This window comes from Oryctolagus cuniculus, chromosome 10 (assembly GCF_964237555.1).
Source record: "Oryctolagus cuniculus chromosome 10, mOryCun1.1, whole genome shotgun sequence".
NCBI classification, from domain to species: domain Eukaryota; kingdom Metazoa; phylum Chordata; class Mammalia; order Lagomorpha; family Leporidae; genus Oryctolagus; species Oryctolagus cuniculus.
Window position 1 is genome coordinate 92,796,078 of NC_091441.1, and position 20,105 is coordinate 92,816,182.

Sequence of the window (20,105 nt, forward strand, 5' to 3'; positions counted from 1 at the left end):
TGTGGGGCAGCTGGCTTCCCCCACCTCCCCCTAGGAGACTTTGTAATTGAAACACAACATGGCACTGTAGCACTCTGATCCTGCACACTGTGAAGGCCTGATTATAGCTGCATGGCTCTACCCACCGTGAAGTATGTGCTCGTCATCAAATAATTACAGGATTGGAGGACCCATTTGGGAGAGAAGGATTTCCCTGGCCTTTGCCATCAATAATGTTCCCACCTGGTTAATTGCATCCTGTGTAATTATTTTTTTGCCTTGGGAGGGGATGGGTTGAAAATGTCTCCTTGTCTGGTGTGGAGAAAGAATGTGAAATCGATCTCGTGCCCATTGAGGCTGGCTGTGAGGATCTCCAGCTGCAGCTGGGCCACTCCAGTCTCCATGGGATACAGGGCCCCGCGCTGGCTCTCGTGGCCACCGGAGCCTAATCCTTTTGAAAGCATCTACTCGGATGTGCAGCGGCTGGGCCGTGGGATGGTGGGGTGGTGGGGCGGTGGGGGTGGGGGCACTGCTCAGGTGGTGGGAGGCTGAGCCGGGGCATCTGGGGACCTCTGGGGGCTGGAAGGAGAGTGCATGCTGGGTAGCCCTTGGGTGTCTGCCTCTCAGGAATGATTAAAGCCAGGAACCACTTCACAAGTCACAGAGCCTGGGAACCTCTTGCGTGCAGACACACGTTTTGCTGAGAATTTCATACATTGCTCTGTGAAATGGGCCCCAGAAATACCATGCTAAAACTTAAAGTGGAAACGTGGTTTGGGGAAATGCCCCAGTCAGCCGTGGGAATCCCCATCAGCCGGAGGGATCCTGGTGAAGACCTGGCTGGTGACTACACCATCCATGGCAGACTGGTCTGGCCCAGCGTGATGTGGGTGTGAAGATTTGACCCCCTCATACCTCAGAGGTGATGGATATCTGTGGAGTGGTTGGCTGGGTTAGAGATTAAGCAGGTAGTAGTGGTGACTCAGAGACAGGTAGCTGGTCTGTTCAGGGGGAAGCAGAGTCTGCTTGCCCGTCCTGTAGACTCAGGTGTCCTGGCCAGTGTCGGAAGTCTTTGTGTTCTGGTGTGACAAGGACTGTCATCTCGGAGGAAGGCGAGAGTCTAGAAGGCATTAGCTCTGCTTTGCATAAACGTGTTCTGCTTTGCTTAGGCATCGAATTCCTCAAAGGCTTTCGGGTAATCCTGGAGGAGCTGAAGTCGGAAGGAAGACAGTGCCAGCAGCTGTTTCTCAAGGACCCGAAGCAGCTCAACAGTAGCTTCAAAAGAACCGTAAGTCGCACATAGGGACCGTGCTCCTGAAGACGCGCCATTCAGGGTCTGAATGCGCTTTCTGAGTCTGAAATTGGAGCCGGAGGGGCTGTGGGCGAGAATGGCGGCGTGGCCACACCGTCCGCCTGCTCCACAGTCCCGGGGAACCTTTTGCAGTAAACACCCCTCTCGGGTTACCTGTCCCGGCAGCCCTGAAGGGTGTCAGTGGGCTCAGCACCCCCACCCTGCCCTGTATTAACAAGCCGTGGCGACCTTGCCAAAGAACACACAGTGCTGTATTCTCTTAGCTAGAGATCCGAACCCAAACTTGGTATAGATAGTAGACCTGACTTCCTGCTTCCTGGGGGCGCGACCCCTGGCTCTGGAATTGTGTCTGAGCGCCGCTGGGTGTGTGTAGGAGCAGAGGTCTCGCGGGGAGGTGGAGGGAACCAGCACTTTCTCCGTGACGTCGTGTGTGTTTTTGTTCCCTTTTAGGGAATGGAATCTCAGCCTTTCCTGAACATGAAATTTGAAACGGATTACTTTGTAAAGATTGTCCCTTTTCCTTCCATTAAAAACGAAAGCAATTACCACCCTTTCTTCTTCAGAACCCGAGGTGAGCATGGCCTTCCCTGCCTGGTTCCCACGGCGGGGCTGCTCTCTGTGAGGAGTTCTCTGCAGAGAGCTGGGCAGCAGCACGCCAGGTCCTGGCATGAAGCGAGCTTAGCAAGGAGAAAAGCGTCCAGAAAAGCACTTTTGAGGATTACGGCTACAGTCAGGCACTGCTGATCTAACCAGAGGCAGCCACTCCTGGTTTGCTCCATTACAGACCTGACAGCTGATTTTTTTTTTTTTTTTTTTTGAGAATGCCGTGACCACCATCAAGACATCCATGATTCAAAACAATATAATTTCAAAAATCACAGGAATAAAAAGTATAAGTTGATTTTAGGGTAGATCATTTTCAAGATCAAATTAAGCAAATTAAGCAATATCCTTGAAATTACTTCCGGAAAGTTTGATTTATCGGACATCTATGCGCCTTGTTCTAAGTACCTTCGCAGTATTCAGTTTACCTCTGCAACAGCGCTACAGAGACCTTGGTCCTGCCATGCCTACTTCTTACATGTGGAGTCCTGCTTAGAGGGGCTGGGGGCTGGTGGAGCCCATGTCGCAGCCCGGAAATCAGATAAGGAGTTGCCAGCCGCCCACCTTTTCTGTCTGTCGTGTGCATGGTGGCTCTGTAATCTCCCTGCACCGCTGCTGCAGACGGGATGGGGTGATTACTCTGAAGCCCGCGGCCGCTGCCTCATGCCATCCTGCGCAGTCGAGCGCCTGGAGTTGCAGGCCCTGGCTGCTCTGCTGCCCGTCAAATCTGACACACTCTCCTCTGCTGTGTGCTTGGGGTCCTCGCTCTCTGGCATCTTTGTTCCCCGCTGCGCCGCAGCCCAAGCCAGTATTTCCCTGGGCTGTGTTTTTACTGTGGCTGTTTTCTATCTGGTTTTTAATTTATTTGACAGATAGAGTTAGACAGTGAGAGAGAGAGAGACAGAGACAAAGGTCTTTCTTCCATTGGTTCACTCCCCAAATGGCCGCTACGGCTGTCGCTGCGCCGATCCAAAGCCAGGAGCCAGTTTCTTCCTCCTGGTCTCCCGTGCGGGTGCAGGGGCCCACGCACCTGGGCCATCCTCTGCTGCCTTCCCAGGCCACAGCAGAGAGCTGGACTGGAAGAGGAGCAACCGGGACTAGAACCTGGTGCCCATATGGGATGCTGGTGCCGCAGGCGGAGGATTAACCAAGTGAGCCACGGCGCTGGCCCCGCAGCAGAGTTATTTTCTAAGACTGGGTTTCCTTTTCTTAATGCCAGTAAGATTCCACAGGGCAAAGTCCACCGGCATTTTAGGACAGCTCTGGATGTTTTGTGCACAGCCACCAGATAGGAGATTCAAAGAATGTGTTTTTGCAAGCCTTGTCTAGATCAAAAGTGGCATAATTTCAGGGGTGAGGCAGAGACAGGGGATGTGTTCCTGGAACGGCAGCCATTTTTCGCTACTTCAGGGCGTTGTGGCTTCCATGCTGCCTTCGATTTTCTTGACGTTGCACGACACGTCCCAGAAATCTCTGCCAGGGTGAGCCGCCTGGCCCACTGGACTCCTTGTTCAGCTCTCTCGTTGTCTTTTTATTGTGTTCAAAATCCTGCCTCAAAGCTTGCTCTTTTGGCACCTGGTTTTTAGCATGGACACTGCAGCCTGGGAGAATCCTGCGTGCTATGTTTTTAGAATCCATCAAAAGGAATTTAAATGAGGATGTGGGTGGAGGTTAAAATAGAGCCGTGACAGGTTCCAGAACCACTCCAGAATTCTCCTGTGCCTCGACACCTCCGCGGCGGGGCAGGGGCTGGCCTCATATCTGTTTACAGCGTGACAGCCTCTGCCTCCTAGGGGCACCAGCACACTTCCACTGCCCTTCCCTGCCAGCCTTGAAATCCTGACAAACTTTAAACATACGGACGACTTGACACCCAAACAGTCTCCATTTACGTGGCATAAACAGCATTCATGTTGTTCTGTTCTGCCATGTAAATAGTCCTGAGATACAACTTTCACCATAGGGAAAATCATGGTTGAGTTGATATATTTTATATCCTGTCCAGCAGCACCCGGTCCTGGTATGTTTATATTTCACTGACTTGGGGGATGAGGAAAATGTTGGACTCGCTCAGTGCTGACAAATATGTTTCTCTCCTAATAGCCTGTGACCTGTTGCTGCAGCCGGACAACCTGGCCTGCAAACCCTGTGAGTAGAGCTGTTCTTAGCTGTCACGTGTCCAACCCTTGCCACCAGCCTGGTGCTGGGCAGCCTTTGGGTGCTCATTGTGCTCCTTCTTCCTCCCAGTCTGGAAGCCTCGGAACCTGAATATCACCCAGCATGGTGCAGACATGCAGGTGTCCTTCGACCATGCGCCACACAGCTTTGGCTTCCGTTTCTTCTATCTTCATTACAAGCTAAAGCATGAAGGCCCCTTCAAACGAAAGACCTGTAAGCAGGTGAGCTGCTGGGTGTGCCCAAAGTAATGCTTTGTGTGTGTGTGTGTGGTGTGTGTGTGTGTGTGTGTGTGTGTTTAAAAAGATTTATTTATTTGAAAGGCAGAGTGACAGGGAGAGACAGAAAGAGAGGTAGAGAGATCTTCCATCTGCTGGTTCATTCTCCACATGGCTATAACAGCTGAGACTGGCCTATGCCAAAGCCAGAAGCCAGGAACTCCATACCAGTCTCCCACATGGGTGCAGAGTCCAAGCGCTTGGGCAGTTGGCCGCTGTCTTCCCGAGCACATTAGCAGGAAGCTGGATTAGAAGTGGAGCAGACAGGACTCGAACTGGCACTCCACTGTTAGATGCCAGCTTGGTAAGCAGTGGCTTAACTTGCTGAGCCATGCCACCATGCCCCTCCTCCCCGTCCTTGGCACCTCCCACCCTGCCTCCTGCCCCCAGTGTATTTTAAAGTAACTCCTTGGGGGCAAGCGTTTGGCCTTGCACTTAAATCCCAGTTAAAATGCCAGCGTTCCATACTGGGACACCTGAGTTCCATACCCTAGCTCCAGATTCCAGCTTCCTACCAGTGTGTACCCTATGAGGCAGCAGATGATGGCTCAAGGGATTAGATCTCTGCTGTCTACAATGGCCGTTGCTAGCATTTGGGAAGTGAATCAGGGAATGGGATTTCTGTCCGTCTGTCTCTATTTCCTTCTTCTCTGTTCAATTAAATAAAAAATGAAATAAAATGTAAAAGCTGTTTGAAAGTTCAGAGAATTAGAAAATATATGTAAAACATAAATACTGACCCTTGAGTTTTGGGTGGCTGAACGTGTACATCAGGCTTCGCTGGTTCAGGCTGTCATCACTGGATGTGTCTCAGTGCCCTCTGGCCGTGACCTCTCACTCCCCAGTTACCTGCATCCCAGCTTGCCTGGTGGTGATGAAGCCTGGTGGAAATGTGGCAGGGCATCAGAAGAATAAAATGTTTGCTGTGCTGTATTTCGTACATTGATTGGGTGTTCACTGTATGGCAGGCCCTGGAGCTTTAAGCCCCTGAATCCTTGCCTGAAACACAGGCTTCCACTGTTCTCACTTCACAGATGGGGAAACTGAGGCTCCGTGGGGGGAGTTACCTGGCTGGCTCAAGGTCACAGTTTCTAGACCTTAAGCACCAAGCCACTAGCGACTCAGTGGCTCCTGGTTTTATACACAAGGCCAAGGTTAAACAGAGGAGCTCAGTAAGCAAGTTCTTGCACCGGTGGTTATCAGGGGAAGGGAAAGCTCACAGGACTGCAAACACTCAGGCTGTTGGGTTGTGGTGGCAGCGGTCCAGGACCCTCCCTAGGTGTGCTCCTGTTGGAGCTCTGTCGTACTCTTGTTTTCCTGCCACCTCTCACCTCCACCGCTGACCTTCTAACAAAGGTGAATGTTAAAGTGATGGCAAATAAAGCATGTGCAAACACAGACTTAATGTCTTCCCTTGTCCTTTTTTTTTTTTTTTTTTTTTTATTAAAGGGTATCCTAACTGATTTCTTTGTTTTAAAGCAAATGTTCCTGCTGAGGGTACTACCAGATAAGCATAGAATATGACTGGGGGTCCTGGGCTCCCCTGGAACTTTTATCCTGGAGAAGTTCAGATAAGATGTGGTAGTTCAATACAGTTACTCCCCATCTAATCACATCGTGGGCTAAGGGCGACTGACGCTGATGGCAGGTCTGCTTCAGCTCCAGAGGAGAAGCCCTGGTGACCTTCAGAGAAGAGAACTGTGAAATTGTTGTTTGCTTCTTTGCAGGAACAAAATACAGAGACAACCAGCTGCCTCCTTCAGAATGTTTCTCCAGGGGATTATATCATTGAGGTATGCAGATATATATAGAACTCAAGAAAGCCTTATTAATTTCACTGAACATATCCACTTCATGTAGAATGCTGTTTTCAACACGAACAGTCCAAGCCATGAATATGTGCACAGTTGTGCGCTTTCATGGTTTTCCATACTTTTTAAAAGAGTTTAGACATAATCGATACTTCATCTTTTCATTAAATATTTCAGGTAACTGTGGAACCACATACTCCCTATAATCCATTATTTAAATTTTCTATATTGTATTCCTTCAACTACAAAGATAACTTTTTAAAATTTTAGCTTTAAAAATGTTGTGTTTTAGTATTAGAATAGCAAAACAGAGTCATGTCCTCCTAGACTTCTCCAGGATTTCTCTTGCTGTTCTTTGCACCATGGCAAAAATCATACAAATATGATTCTTCTCCTTTCTGTGATGACTTTTCCTGTGTCAGGCTGGGGCCTCAAATCTTGGAGTAGAAGGAAAATAGAAAAGAAAGTTCAGAGTTGGTCCATGGCCCCACTATATCATAGACATCCAATGTGTCTTCACATTTTGGTAGAAACAGCTACTTCTTGCATTCCCTGGCAGCAGTGTGTGCCTTTGGATAGACACACCTTCTGCAAGCACGCCCATTGAAGTCAGTGGGAGGAGTGCCAGTTTAACTGAGGATTGTTAGAATGTGGGACTCGCTGGCTGCATTCTTCAGTGCATAAACAACCTTTGGATTCATGAAAGGAAACCTGATGGAGTTTCCAGTTTTGAGCTGGCGAAGTGGAGATGAGCTGTCTCTGCCTGGTAAATGAACATGGGCTCTAGCCTCGCTGTTAGCTCAGCCGTTCTCCTCCATGGTGTCCCACTGACCCCTCACTTCCCACTAAAGGAAAACAAGTGAAACTGTCATTTCCCCCCATTTTCTGGTAGACATAATTTGTTGAGGTGCTATCCCTTTGAAGAAGAAATAACACAGCATCCTCTGTTTTGCAGCTGGTAGATGACACTAACACAACAAGAAAAGTGATGCATTATGCCCTAAAGCCAGGTAAGAGTCGTTCTGCTTGAAATGTTGGCTCTCCCCTGCGTGCTCACCGAGGTATCTGCTGCTTTCTGTACTTGATGATTTATAAAAACAAAGTCGGCTCCTCTCTCTTAAATGATGTTCCATCAAATCTGACTTTCCTTCCACCCTGGTGTTGATGCCTGGAAGATCAAAGCCAGCATGGTGTGTGTGGCTGGAAACCAAATAAATAGTCAATTGTCCTTGGAAGAAAAGTGGGAGGAGAGGTTTCCTCACTCCGAGGTATTTACAGTGCCAGCAGACTCTTGACTGGTGAATCATTGCCTGCAATCCTTTAAAAATGAGCTGCTGAATCCTTTGAAAGTTGCCACATCAGCTCTCTGAGAAAGGTGGTAATGGGGTCCCAGATAACCTGTCATGTGGCTTATGCTTGAAAAGAAACAAACAAAAAAAGTAGTTATCTTTGAATGTGTTCTGATACTGAAGTCTAAAAATGGTTTTTCTCCCCCCTCTGAAATCTCCCAGTGCACTCCCCGTGGGCAGGGCCCATCAGGGCGGTGGCCATTACAGTGCCCCTGGTCGTCATTTCGGCATTTGCAACCCTCTTCACTGTGATGTGCCGCAAGAAGCAACAAGGTATCTCTTTGTGTGTCTGCCGCACTCCCTCTCCTGCCCGCCCCTCCTCCCCGCCCCAGAAGGCGCAGGCCTGGGCCTTTGCCAGCACAGTGAGACTGGGGGCTCCTGGTTCCTTTAGAACTCTGGTTAGTTCCCTGGCTGCTGTGCTTCCCTAGATCCAAATATTTGGCTTTCTACCCTCAGGAACCACTGAAGGGACAGGCATGATTCTATTCTCCAGCTCAGCATAATACATTGAAAGGCCTAAAGGACCTCTCAGGTGTCAAAAAAGAGCCTTGCGAGGGAGCTGGGTGGGGGTCACCCAGGTGTCTACTTATCATAAAACCCACCACAAGGTGACCTGAAGGTTCGGGCACTTCACCTTTGTAAGTTAGACCCCAATAAAAACTTTAGGCACCCTGCTGATGCCTAGTCACAGGAGGTGCACCTGGCACTGCTGGCTGCCAACCCGTGTGTCCTGTGCTGCATTTCTCAGCTTGTCCAAGGTCAGTTGGAGGATAGGAGCAATTTTTGACTATTGGCTTCACTGCAGAAACCAGCTGTCCCATTCACCATGGTGACCCAAGGTGCGACAGAACTGGGGGCTTAGGGCTGCTCCAGGCAGATGTGTCCCCTGCTCTTTTTTTTTTTTTTTTTTTTACAGGCAGAGTTAGACAGAGAAGAGAAAGAGACAGAGAAAGGTCTTCCTTCCGTTGGTTCACCCCACAAATGGCCGCTACGGCCAGCATGCTGCGCCAATCTGAAGCCAGGAGCCAGGCGCTTCCTCCTGGTCTCCCATGCAGGTTCAGGGCCCAAGCACTTGGGCCATCCTCCCTGCCTTCCCGGGCCACAGCAGAGAGCTGGACTGGAAGAGGAGCAACCGGGACAGAATCTGGCCCCCCAACCAGGACTAGAACCCAGGGTTGCTGACACCACAGGCAGAGGATTAGCCTAGTAAGCCGTGACGCCGGCCCCCTGCTCTTTCTTGAAGATAGCACGGGATTCCTAGTGTTAGGGAACAGGACAAAGTGTTGCTCGCAGATAGCTATCAGCCCTTTCTTTTCTCATCTAGAAAACATATATTCACATTTGGATGAGGAGAGCTCAGAGTCCTCGACGTATACCACGGCTCTCCCCAGAGAGCGGCTCTGGCCGCGGCCGAAGGTCTTCCTCTGCTACTCCAGTAAAGACGGCCAGAATCACATGAATGTTGTCCAGTGTTTCGCCTACTTTCTCCAGGACTTCTGTGGCTGTGAGGTGCGGAATCTGAAGTCACTTCTTTCACTCTGGTACTCTGCTTGCTGCCCTCGCCTCTCCTCCAGGCTGGTTACTGTGACACCTGACCTTGACGACTGCCACCATTTGCAAATTGGAGATCCCTCCCTTTTTTTTTTTTATTTGAAGATTTATTTTGTTTATTTGAAAGGCAGAGTTGCAGAGAAACAGAGAGATACTCTGTCTACTGATTCCCTACCCAAATGGCTGCTATAGCCAAGACTGGGCCAGGCTGAAGCCAGGAGCTTCTTCCAGGTCTCCTATATGGGAGCAGGAGCCAAGCATGTGGGCCCTCCTCTGCTGCTTTCCCAGGCACATCAGCAGGGTACTGGATCAGAAGTGGAGCAGTCAGGATTCAAGCTGGTACTCACATGGGATGCTGGCAATGCAGGTGGCAGCTTTACCTGCTGCACCACAGCACCAGCCCTGGAGATAGTCTGGTACTCATCCAGGCTGCCCTGCCATCACCAGCACTAAATGTCATAACACTTGACCATGCCTGCTTAAAAGCCTTGAGTGGCACCCATGTGGCAGAAAGTAGCATACTGCAGCTGCCACAGGAATATGCAGCTGGCACGGGAGTCACTCAAGACATCCCAGTGAGTGTTGTAGGGTCAGAGAGTGACGAGTAAAGCAGTGAGTTTAGACAGTTCTTTGCTAAGGAGGGGAATGCGGAATGGGGCCACCATTGGAGGGAAGGTGAGGTTGTTTGGCCATTGACTGGTGTAAAGGAATGGAATGGGAGAAACTGGCCATGCGGGGGGAGGGCAGTGGGCAGAGAGAACCAGGGGTAGGAAGGAGGTGCCTTCAGACAGCAGTACTGTGTCAAAGGCCCAAATTGTCTGCTCTGGTTTCTCAGTTGCTTTCTTAAGCTGTTAATATATAACTTTTCTATGATGTCATAATGTTAATTTTTAGAGTGGAGTCTGAAAGGCACACACCCTGTTTCTTAAAAATGCACTAACTGTTCAGTAATTTAATTGGGAGTTAATTTGTGAGGTGAAAACGCCTAGTGGTGGCTCTGAGAATCCCTCCGTGGGGCGACGCTGCCCCCTGGTGTCAACAAAGCATCGTTACAAGGCTAGCCCGGCTTCCGTCTGTGAGAAAGCACTGACCTTGGCAGATCAGCACCCACTGGAACAACTGCAGACTGCAGGGGGTGGCACGCACTGTCTTCACATACCACGGATGGGCCCAGTGTGTTCTGTTTTGCAAGTAATTAGCCTCTGGGGGAAACTGTCTTAACATTTCTGAGTGTAGTGTTTACTGTAGAAAATGTAGAAACCAGAACCGGATGACAGATTTAAAAATTGCCTGTAATACCAACCTGGAGAAAGAAGAACCACAGTTAATATTTGTTGCACTCTCATCCAGCCTTTCTCTGCATGGACGAACCTACACATACAGTTTTGCTTTGTGGGCAGATTGGAGCTATTCTCTTTACTTAATACTTTTTCTCCACTATTAGCAGTTCTTCATAAACTGTAATTTTAAACAGCAGGGTAAAATCAATAATATTGATTCACCAAAACTGAGTTAATTCAAGTTGTTAAACATCTTAGTAGTTCAGTAGTGCTCTTTTTCTGATGATTTATTAAGGAAAGATGCCTGAAAATAGAATTGCTGGGTCAAAGATTGGAACAGTTTTTAAGTGTTTCATCTATATAAACTTCACAAAATTTGTGGACAATGAAATTCAAGAGGTAAGTTTCATTTGTTGCAAAACAATTTTGAAATCCATGCAAATTAAGAAAAAGTATGCAGGGCTTTCATAAATTTTTTGCACCAAAGTAAACTTACTTTTATTTCATTTTCCATGAACTTCTTTTTTTAAAAAGATTTGTATTATTTGGAAGTCAGAGTTACAGGGAGAGGCATAGACAGAGAGAGAGGGGCCTTTTATCCCCTGGTTCACTCCCCAAATGGCTGCAACTACCAGGCCTGGACCAGACCAAAGCCAGAAGCCAGGACACCCATTTGGGTCTCCCACTTGTGTGCAGGGGCCCAAGGACTTGGACCATCTTCTGCTGCTTCCCCAGGCACATTAGCAGGGAGATAGATAGAAAGAGGAGCAGCTAGAACTCAAATTGAACTCATGTGAGTACCCAGCGCAGCAGGTGGTGGCTTTACCCCACTACACCACAGTGCTGGCCCCTCAATAAACTTTTGGAAGTGCCCTTGCATAAGGTGACTCAGGATTATTTTCAACAAATGGATGTATATTAGGGACTATCTTACCCTGGGTAACATCTTAGAGTGAAAGAAGGGAACAAAGTCATTTCAGCATGCCCTTCTTCTGTGAGGGACTGTGGCGGCCATGTTTGGTCATGGCCATGGGGAAGTAGTTTCTAAACTACAGAAGAAAAGATGCCAACACAATAAGCAAGAAGTGTTGGGAGCAGAATCAGATGAAAGGGGCCTGAGAAGGTGAAACCCCCTGAGAGATCACAAGTGCCTACTTCCCACCCCTTTGTCAGGGACTCCCCCACCCAGCGTCCCTCCCAGATCTTCCCTTTGGGTTGAAGGGCTTGTACCTTGGGAATGCTAATGACCTCACAGGACGCTAAAATAAGCTGTGGGAAGCATGCCCTTGAGAGGCCTGGTGTGTGACCATCAGTGGAATAGTAGCTGTTCCCTGGTGCCCAGTAACCCAGAGCCTGCACAGTCATGCTTACAATGGTTCAGGGACCCGCGCCCTGACCTCTATCTAACACTTTGCTTCCTATTACTCGGTGCTTCTTCCTGACTGTTGTGTGTGCTGAGTGACGTTCCTTGTCCCCTGGGCAGGTGGTTCTGGACCTGTGGGAAGACTTGAGCCTCTGCAGAGAGGGACAGCGGGAATGGGTCATCCAGAAGATCCACGAGGCACAGTTCATCATCGTGGTGTGTTCCAAAGGCATGAAGTACTTCGTGGACAAGAAGAACTACAAACACAAAGGAAGTGGCCGAGGCTGCGGGAAGGGGGAACTCTTCCTGGTGGCCGTGTCGGCCATAGCCGAGAAGCTCCGCCAAGCCAAGCAGAGCTCCTCCGGAGCGCTCAGCAAGTTCATTGCCGTTTACTTCGACTATTCCTGCGAGGGAGATGTCCCCGGCGTCCTGGACCTGAGTACCAAGTACAAACTCATGGACAACCTTCCACAGCTCTGCTCCCACCTGCACTCCCGAGACCATGGGCTGCAGGAGCCGGCGCAGCATCCGGGACCCGGCAGCAGAAGGAACTACTTCCGGAGCAAGGCGGGCCGCTCCCTGTACGTCGCCATTTGCAACATGCACCAGTTTATTGACGAGGAGCCCGACTGGTTTGAGAAGCAGTTCGTCCCCTTCCATCCGCCCCCATTGCGCTACCGGGAGCCCGTCCTGGAGAAGTTCGACTCAGGCTTGGTTTTAAACGATGTTGTGGGCAAACCAGGCCCCGAGAGCGACTTCTGCGTAAAGGCTGAGTCGGCCGCCCTTGGGGCAACCGGGCCGGCAGACTCGCACCAGGAGAACCTGGACGAAGACATGGAGGCCCGGCCGGCCACCGACGGCGGCTCCTCCCTGCAGCCCCTGCTGCACCCGGTGAAAGGCGGCAGCCCCTCGGATATGCCGCGGGACTCTGGCATCTACGACTCGTCCGTGCCCTCGTCGGAGCTGTCCCTGCCTCTGATGGAGGGACTCTCGGCTGACCAGACAGAAACGTCTTCGCTGACCGAGAGCGTGTCCTCCTCATCAGGCCTGGGTAAGGCTCCCTGATACAGGCCTCAGCCTTTGGCCATGCTTCTGAAATCCATTAAAGCCCTTCCCCCACCCCTCACCCCGTTATTTTGGTGCTTCCTCATTGGGCAGTGAAACCTGATAGGAAGTAACCCAGCTCCTTTGATAAACTTGATCCAAGGTAGTGGGACTAACCACATGTTTGAGCTGCAGAAATAATGATGGAAAAATACGGTGAGCTGTTGAGACCCTGCAAGGAGTGTTAACTTAACACACTAGATGTGTATTGTGTTTTCTTTCTTAAGTCCAAAAATAGCTAAATTCCAAAACACATCAGGTCTCAAGAGCGTTGGAAAGGATCTGTGAATCCGTGTTTTGTTGGGGTCTGCAATGCTTACTACCCCCTGCTCTTCCATTTGAATCCGCATTTGTTGAGCCTGGGGTTCATTGGAACAGTCTTTTCTCCATCCTAACTCAGCACAGGGCCCTAGGTAGGGGAAGAATGCTGTGCAGGAGGGCTCGCTTTCCCAGAAAGCCCCTGCAGGATGCCATTTCAGACTGCTCCCTACCATGCCTGCAATTAGTTGGAATTTTGCACGCAAACCCTTGATCTTCAAGGAAGGTCTCTTCTGGCCTCACCTTGGAGACTAGAAGCTGTTAAGAGGTGTAGAGTGCTCCATCCTGAGCTGTTTGGAATGACTGCCTCATATGTTGAAAGCCCATAGGCCAGTCATGCAGTGGCATGAGTGCCTGTCCAGTGAAATGCAATGACTGTGTGGCTTTGTCTTCTCTTCTCTCCTTAGGTGAGGAGGAGCCGCCTGCTCTTCCTTCCAAGCTCCTGGCCTCTGGGGCATGCAAAGCAGAACTTGGCTGCCATACCTACACTGATGAATTTCACGCGGTGGCCCCTTTGTAACAAAACGGAAGAGTCTAAGCATTGCCACTTTAACTGGTTCCTCAGTTCATCTCTGGTTGCATGGCCTGCTGGAGCTGAGGTCTCATCCAAGGATATTTGGAGTGAAGTTCTGGCCAATACTTGCTCCCCTTTGTTCCAACACTCTACCAAATAGCTTGTCAAAGTGTCCAATTTTCTAAATCCCTATGGAACTCTGCAAGGCGTGTCTGTGGTCTGACAGCAGCTTGCCACACTAGGTCAGGCCTTGGACCGGAGCCTGTTTCAGGATGGAGAGAGCAAACATGTAAAGAGAAACAGGAGAATATCTGCACTGATCATTCAGACTCTACTGAACTCTGTGCCCTCTGCCTGTTGGCTACTTTGATTTGAAATGCTTTGCGGAAGAAGCACTTTGTGTATCCTGCGACACAGAAATCACGTGCTGGTCTACCTGGAACCTGTGTTATATTGCAGATGATGTTCCTGTCCTGTGTTGGCGTGGAACTGACTATGCCATGCATGTTAAATACGCTTTGAGTCAAAGGGTAAAAATGTAACTGAATGTACAGTCACCTTTTATAAAACAGTCCTTTTGTATTGCTGGGTGGTGTGGCTGGCTGAGGTGGGGGCCCCAGGGCCAGGCCGACCATCTGGACCAGTTCATCGGAGAGGGGTTGGTCAACATGCAGGAGGCACCAGACCCACAGCACACAGCGCCTCCTCTTGGTCTGAGTAGGCATCATTGCAGGTGCCAGCGCTGCTGGCCAAGTCTCCCTGGCTTATGTTTGTTGTGTGTATCTCAGATGTGGGTGCCTGGAAGTTTATTTTAAGAGACTGATATCCAGCTGGGCTGCATTATTGGAAGTTGTGGTTTGGTTGGCCTTCTGGTGTAAAGCTGGATTCTGAGTATTAGGTAGCAGAATTCACCAGACTTGAGCAGTATGTGGAGGTGGTGGCCAGCGAATCTGCCGACCTGGTTTTGATTAGCAACAAATGTCTTTTTAGGGGGGTGGAAAGGAGACTGCCACCAAAGTAAACTATTCTGTTTTTGTGAGTGCCTTCTCCATAGAATTTCAGTTTCCAAAGGAAAAGCAATTGTCCTCATCCTGTTTGTTGATCAGCAAGTAGCAATGACCCGGGACCATGGTTCTCACTGCCTCATCAAACAGAACCTGCGTGAAGAGGGTGTGGAGAAGCATCCTGAGGCAGGGAGGGAGGTGGCCTGGACAGGACTGCCCTTCCCAGATTCTTGCTCGGCAGGTGGGGGAGCAAGGCTCGTACCCTTGCCGGGAAGATGAGGTTTGTGTGTATTTTGAATTCTAAAGCCCTACTCCCTGCTCTGAAAAGGCAGCTGGCAGCTTCTTAGAAGAATGTGCTCGTCTGTTCTTCGGCATCAAATTTCCTGCAGCTGCTCTGAGGGAGAGCCAGGGAGCTGCAAGACTGTCTCCCCATAAAACCAGGCATCTTGTCGCAGGAGACATGCGGTGTGTTGTCTCCCTGGAGTCTGGGACTTGGGCAGAGCTCCTGCTCACAGCTGGTCACCTCGCCATTTCCTCCTGGGCATCCGTTCTGTGAAGGAGGTTTGCAAACGTAGCAGAATGCACTGGAAAGAACTTGAGCAGGTTTCTCTTTAAGAGGGCTTTCGTGCCCTGAGGGAGCCAGTAGGAGCCACTTCTAGGCCAATATTCAGCTTTGCATGTGAGAAAGTAGCTTCCAGGACCCAATGGGCAGACCCACTAACTGGACCCCAAGGGTGTGGGCAGAGTGCTGGCTGGTGAACTCACTTGTAATGAAAATGGAAGAGACAAAGAGTGTGCTGGTCCAAAAATCAAGTGATGTTTTGGTTTGGATTTAAGGTTTGGATACTTATTAGTGTTTCTAACTGACAGTCTCAAACTCTACCATGCCAAATAATGAAACTACGGTGTGATTGCCAGACTCAGCAAGTTAAGTCCAGCTTCCTAGTTGTGCTTCATTCGTGCAGAATGGGGAGGTAGAAATGGAAATAGTTGTCTTGTAGATTAAGGCAAAACATCTGTTTTAAACATAGCTGCTTTTTTTAAAAATTTTTTTTAATTTTATTTTTTGGTCTCAGAAGTTGTCCCAGAGAATGGAAATGATAACATGGAATTCAGAAAAAATGTTCTGCCAAGTCTCCCAGGCTTTAAAATATTGGGGAAGCAGGAATTAGACAGTGGGAATGATCTCAACGAAAGGCTTTGATCCTGAGAAAAAAGGTTTGTGTAGTGAAGTTAGAAGGTGTCCTGTAGGGAGGAGACCAGGGTGAGTCCAGGGTACCAGGAAACCCAAGAGCCTGCCGGTAGCTCAAGGAGAGGAGCTAGCAGCTTGACCTCCCGGACGGGGTGGCACCTGCCACAGCCAGCCTTGCCCGAGGCTGAGTGGAGCCCAAGTGAAGGTGTGCCCTTCTCCTGGAGGCTGCCACATGGCAGAGGGCTCAGCTGCGTGCTGCAGAGTCTCGGGAGGCCTCCATCTTGAACCTTCGGATGACACTGGTCTCCAGGAAGAATCAGAACTCAGTTTAGTGCAGGCCTAGATGTTCAGGTGGGGACCCAGCCAAGAAATTGTATTTTGAGCCAAAAATGAGATCAGGCCATGAAGTCCAAGCTGGTTTTTGGTTGACAGTAAGTGAATACAGCCCCAGTTAAGTTTGAAAAGCTGTCTTTGACAAAGATAACATCATTGGGATCCATATGTAGTAAATTATGAGTAGTTAAGTGTGTGTCCCTTCGTCAGGGTTCATTCTTGCAACTTCACAGCCACAAGCTAGTTAGTTAGTTTTTTTTTTTTTTAAACCAACTCCTGGTCTTGGGTCCTCTGACATATATGTAAAATAAACCGGAGAACTGTCCCTCCAGAAATGAGGGTTTTAGGAGTTTTAGAGCTTTTTTCTTTTTTTGGAGTTGAGCATTTTTTAAAAGAAACTGTGGCAGGGAGTAGGGTGCATTTTTAAAAAAGATCTATTTATTTATTTCAAAGGCAGAGTTACACACAGAAAGAAGGAGAGGTAGAGAGAGAGAGAAGTCTTCCATCCACTGGCGCACTCCCCAAATGGCTGCAACAGCCAGAGCTGGGCCCATTTGGAGCTAGGAGCTTCTTCTGGGTTTTCCACACCGGTTCAGGGGCCCAAGGACTTGGGCCTTCCACTGCTTTCCCAGGCCATAGCAAGGAGCTGGATTGGAAGTGGGGCAGCCAGGGCTCAAACTGGTGCCCATAGGGGAATGTTGGCACTGCAGGTGGCGGCTTTACCTGCTGTGCCATAGCTCCTGCTGTGGGGGGGGGGGGGCATTTTTATTCCTAGAAGTGATGCAACCCCCTTCCAAAACAAAGTCTGTGACTCCTCAGCACTAATTTGGCCTTCGTAACGAGAGAAGAATTATTCTTTTTGTCTTTGCTGGAGAGAGATAATAGCAATGTGAAGGTTACCAGTGATTCTGTGTATTATTTAAAGACTGCTGGTCTTAATTAGCAGACCTTTTGCCTTCAGTGAGTACCAGCACATCAGGTCAGGTATAGGAAAATCTCATGGCAATGTTACACCTTCTCAGTGTCAGAGAGACAATAAGGAATGGTGGTGACTGTGGCAAACCGAAGAGCTCCCATCCAGCCTACAGGGGACGACTATTCCAACTGATTGTGGCTGTGTAGTATTTCCTGATCTTCCCATTTTTTCAAGAGAAGTTAAGAATCTTTTATATTTAAATGAAAAAATTGTGGTTTTTAAAAAAGGTTACAATTGTATTAGTTTGTTTTCTATTGCTAATACTACCACAGACTGGGTAAGTTAAAAGAAAAAGAGGTTTATTTTATTTCATGGTTCTATCGCTTCTCGGCCTTTTGGCTAAGATCAAGTGTATTTCATGGTTCTGGAGGTCAACATGTAGAGTTGGCCACCTGGCTGGCAGAGTCCAGAGGCAATGCAGAGTATAATGTGGTGAGAGGTGTGTGTGTGTGTGTGTGTGTGTATGTGTGTGTTACCTGGTCAGTGTCTTCCTCCACTTCCCCAGGAAGCCACAAATACTCAGTCAAGGAAATCCCACCCTGATGGTCTTGTAAAATCCTGATTACCTCCTATCATCCCCCTTCCCCCAATTCCAAATGTCATTGCCTGATTAAGTTCCCACCCTCTTAATACCTCACAATGGGGACTAAATAACATGGATTTGCAGAGGGGCAAACCACAGCAACTGAATGTTTTAAGAATTTGAACAGGCCCCACAGCACACACAGACCTGACCTGGCCCACAGAGCTGCCTGTCCGTGACCTCTGCCTTTCAAGATGAGCAAAGGACATCCATGGTAATTACAGATGTCTGGTGCCCCCAGAAATGCTCCTGCTAAATGCAGCCAGTAGCCAGACCTTTTCTTTCTCCTGTCCTCCCGCCAAAGGAATTTGATATGATTCTAAGTATATTTGAAATGTTTTGATTGCTTCTTAGATTTCATAGTTATCTTCAGAGAAAGGCAAGCCAGCTGTTAATTTCAAAATCCGATTGATTCACAGTTGAGGATAACTGTTCTCTTAGATGGTGTGCAGTTCTGAGTGTAGGCCAAGATGCAATTAGGAAAATAGTCATTTGTGGGGAGTCAGGCAGGGAATCTGCTGCCTCCGCTAGGGCCAGGTGTTCGCGTTACCTTCTGTTGTGCAGGGTCTGAACTGACTGTTGGGGAGGCGTGAAAGGGTGTAGAGAGCAAAGCTTTTCCTGATGTGGAGATACCAGGAGTCCTCCTGGGGGTTGGGGTCATCCTCGCCATATCACATCCTTTCCAGCCTCAGGGTGAAAATAAACAAAAGGAAGTCTGCCGGTAAGCCAATAGCTTTGGTTCCAATTTCAGGATTTGGGGGCTGGGGAAAGTGTAGATGATCCAGTGTGTGCCCTCCGTGGTGTCCGATGGGGCTGCGTCTGAATTATTCCAGACATACGGCTGTGGATGGGAGTCTGATCAGATAGTTCTTGGGGCATCTTCCTTACAGAAATTCAAACCGGCTTCCTTTTGTTCCGGCTGCAGTGGAGAAAGAACAGCTGGTCACCTTCCGTGCGGCTGGAAACCACGGTGAAGTCATCCCCCGGTGCTTTCATTTCAGTGATAAATAATCCCCCCCACTTAGAGCATTCTTTGCGGCTCTTGTTTGGCAGCGGCTTAATAACTTCACTGCTCTTCTGTTTCTCAGCGCCACACTCCGTTTAGTTGCCCAAACAGAACCTCGGTGCCTTAATTCACGTCGGTGCCTTGAGAAGGCCAAGCTCAGGGTGAGGATTACAGGGAATTTCTTCCGTGCCCAGATCTTCTTACCACTTAAACACATAATGCCACTTGTAAAACATGGTGCAGGGCATATATTAATTCTGAGAATCACCCCACTGCCACCTGGCTTTTTCCCTTGTTGGTGAGAGTCGCTTTGTCGCGGGGGCTGAGGTCAGACACTTGGTGCTCATTCCTGATAGGTTTCGTGTCACTCCTCAGCTGCTGCAAGACCAGCTCTCAGCCTCGGTGTGGCGGCTACCCCTCCCCCAGTTTCGGGGTCTATTTTTACCTATCTCTACATGTTGCCTTTATGTAGTGACTCACGAGATCTTTAAATGGTGCCGACTTCAATTTAACCACTGGTGAGGTGACGACAGAAAGTTGCTCAGTGCCACTTTCCCATTGGAAGGCTACTTCACCACAGTAGAATCTCCCCCTACCCCCAGAGGGACTCTGGAGGGGTTTGGCCAGTTGTCTTCCCTCCTGGCCTTTGGTGCCTCCCTGAAATTTTAACTGGGACCACAGATGCCTCCAGAACATGTTCTGTGACTTAAAAGAGCCTGAGCCTTGGCTCAGAGTTGACCAAGCACTGGGCTTTGTCCCCTCAGGAAAGTCTGACAGCCGACGGCATGTCAGGTGTTTAGATCCTGCAAGACGGCAGCTGAGAGGATGCCAAGGGCCATTCTTCCATGTGCAAGTGACGTAGACACAATGGGCAGCCAGAGTGATACAGAAATGTTGCCCTTGGATTACCCTAGCTTGTGCTTATCTGTTATATAAAATGATTTTTTCCTCTCACGAAAAAAGCATGGAGAGTCTGGACAGCAGCAAAAACCTTCTGTTGAAAACCAGATGTGTTCATTTAGCGAGTAACTGATTTTCACTGTTGAGAAAAGATTGTCCTTTTTCCTGCGAAAGTTCGCACTGTGTCCTTGTGGGGAAGCCTGTGGAACACGGCGGGACTGGCATCCTTGGGTGCCTCATTGTTAAGTCTGTGCTGGGGTCTGGTGGGACAGTGAGCCCTGGTTGGCAGGAGTAGCATGCTGTGTATTGACAGTTTTTACATGAATGCCTTAATTGATTTGTACAGAAGTTTGTGAATAGGTGATGGTAGAGCACAGCTAACGTTTGCAAAATGGTTTTGTACTCTAGAATTTCTGCATTGAAATAAAATGTTTTGTTTTTAAGACTAGTGTTTCCTTATTTCTGAGTATCTTT

The 20,105-nt window shown here is 49.1% G+C and overlaps 1 protein-coding gene across 2 annotated transcripts in view; it reads left to right on the forward strand.

Moving 5' to 3' along the window:
* Window positions 1-20,074, forward strand: part of IL17RD (interleukin 17 receptor D) — a 69,899-nt gene extending 49,825 nt beyond the window's left edge. For both annotated transcript variants that reach the window (XM_017343892.3, XM_002713259.5), the window contains exons 4-13: window positions 1,149-1,267; window positions 1,742-1,862; window positions 3,998-4,042; window positions 4,142-4,293; window positions 6,075-6,140; window positions 7,114-7,168; window positions 7,670-7,780; window positions 8,832-9,016; window positions 11,822-12,752; window positions 13,531-20,074. In XM_017343892.3, coding sequence (XP_017199381.3) covers window positions 1,149-1,267; window positions 1,742-1,862; window positions 3,998-4,042; window positions 4,142-4,293; window positions 6,075-6,140; window positions 7,114-7,168; window positions 7,670-7,780; window positions 8,832-9,016; window positions 11,822-12,752; window positions 13,531-13,643 — 1,898 coding nt within the window. In that variant the 3' untranslated portion in view covers window positions 13,644-20,074. The remainder of the gene's footprint in view (window positions 1-1,148; window positions 1,268-1,741; window positions 1,863-3,997; window positions 4,043-4,141; window positions 4,294-6,074; window positions 6,141-7,113; window positions 7,169-7,669; window positions 7,781-8,831; window positions 9,017-11,821; window positions 12,753-13,530) is intronic.
* The last annotated feature ends 31 nt before the right edge of the window (window positions 20,075-20,105 follow it).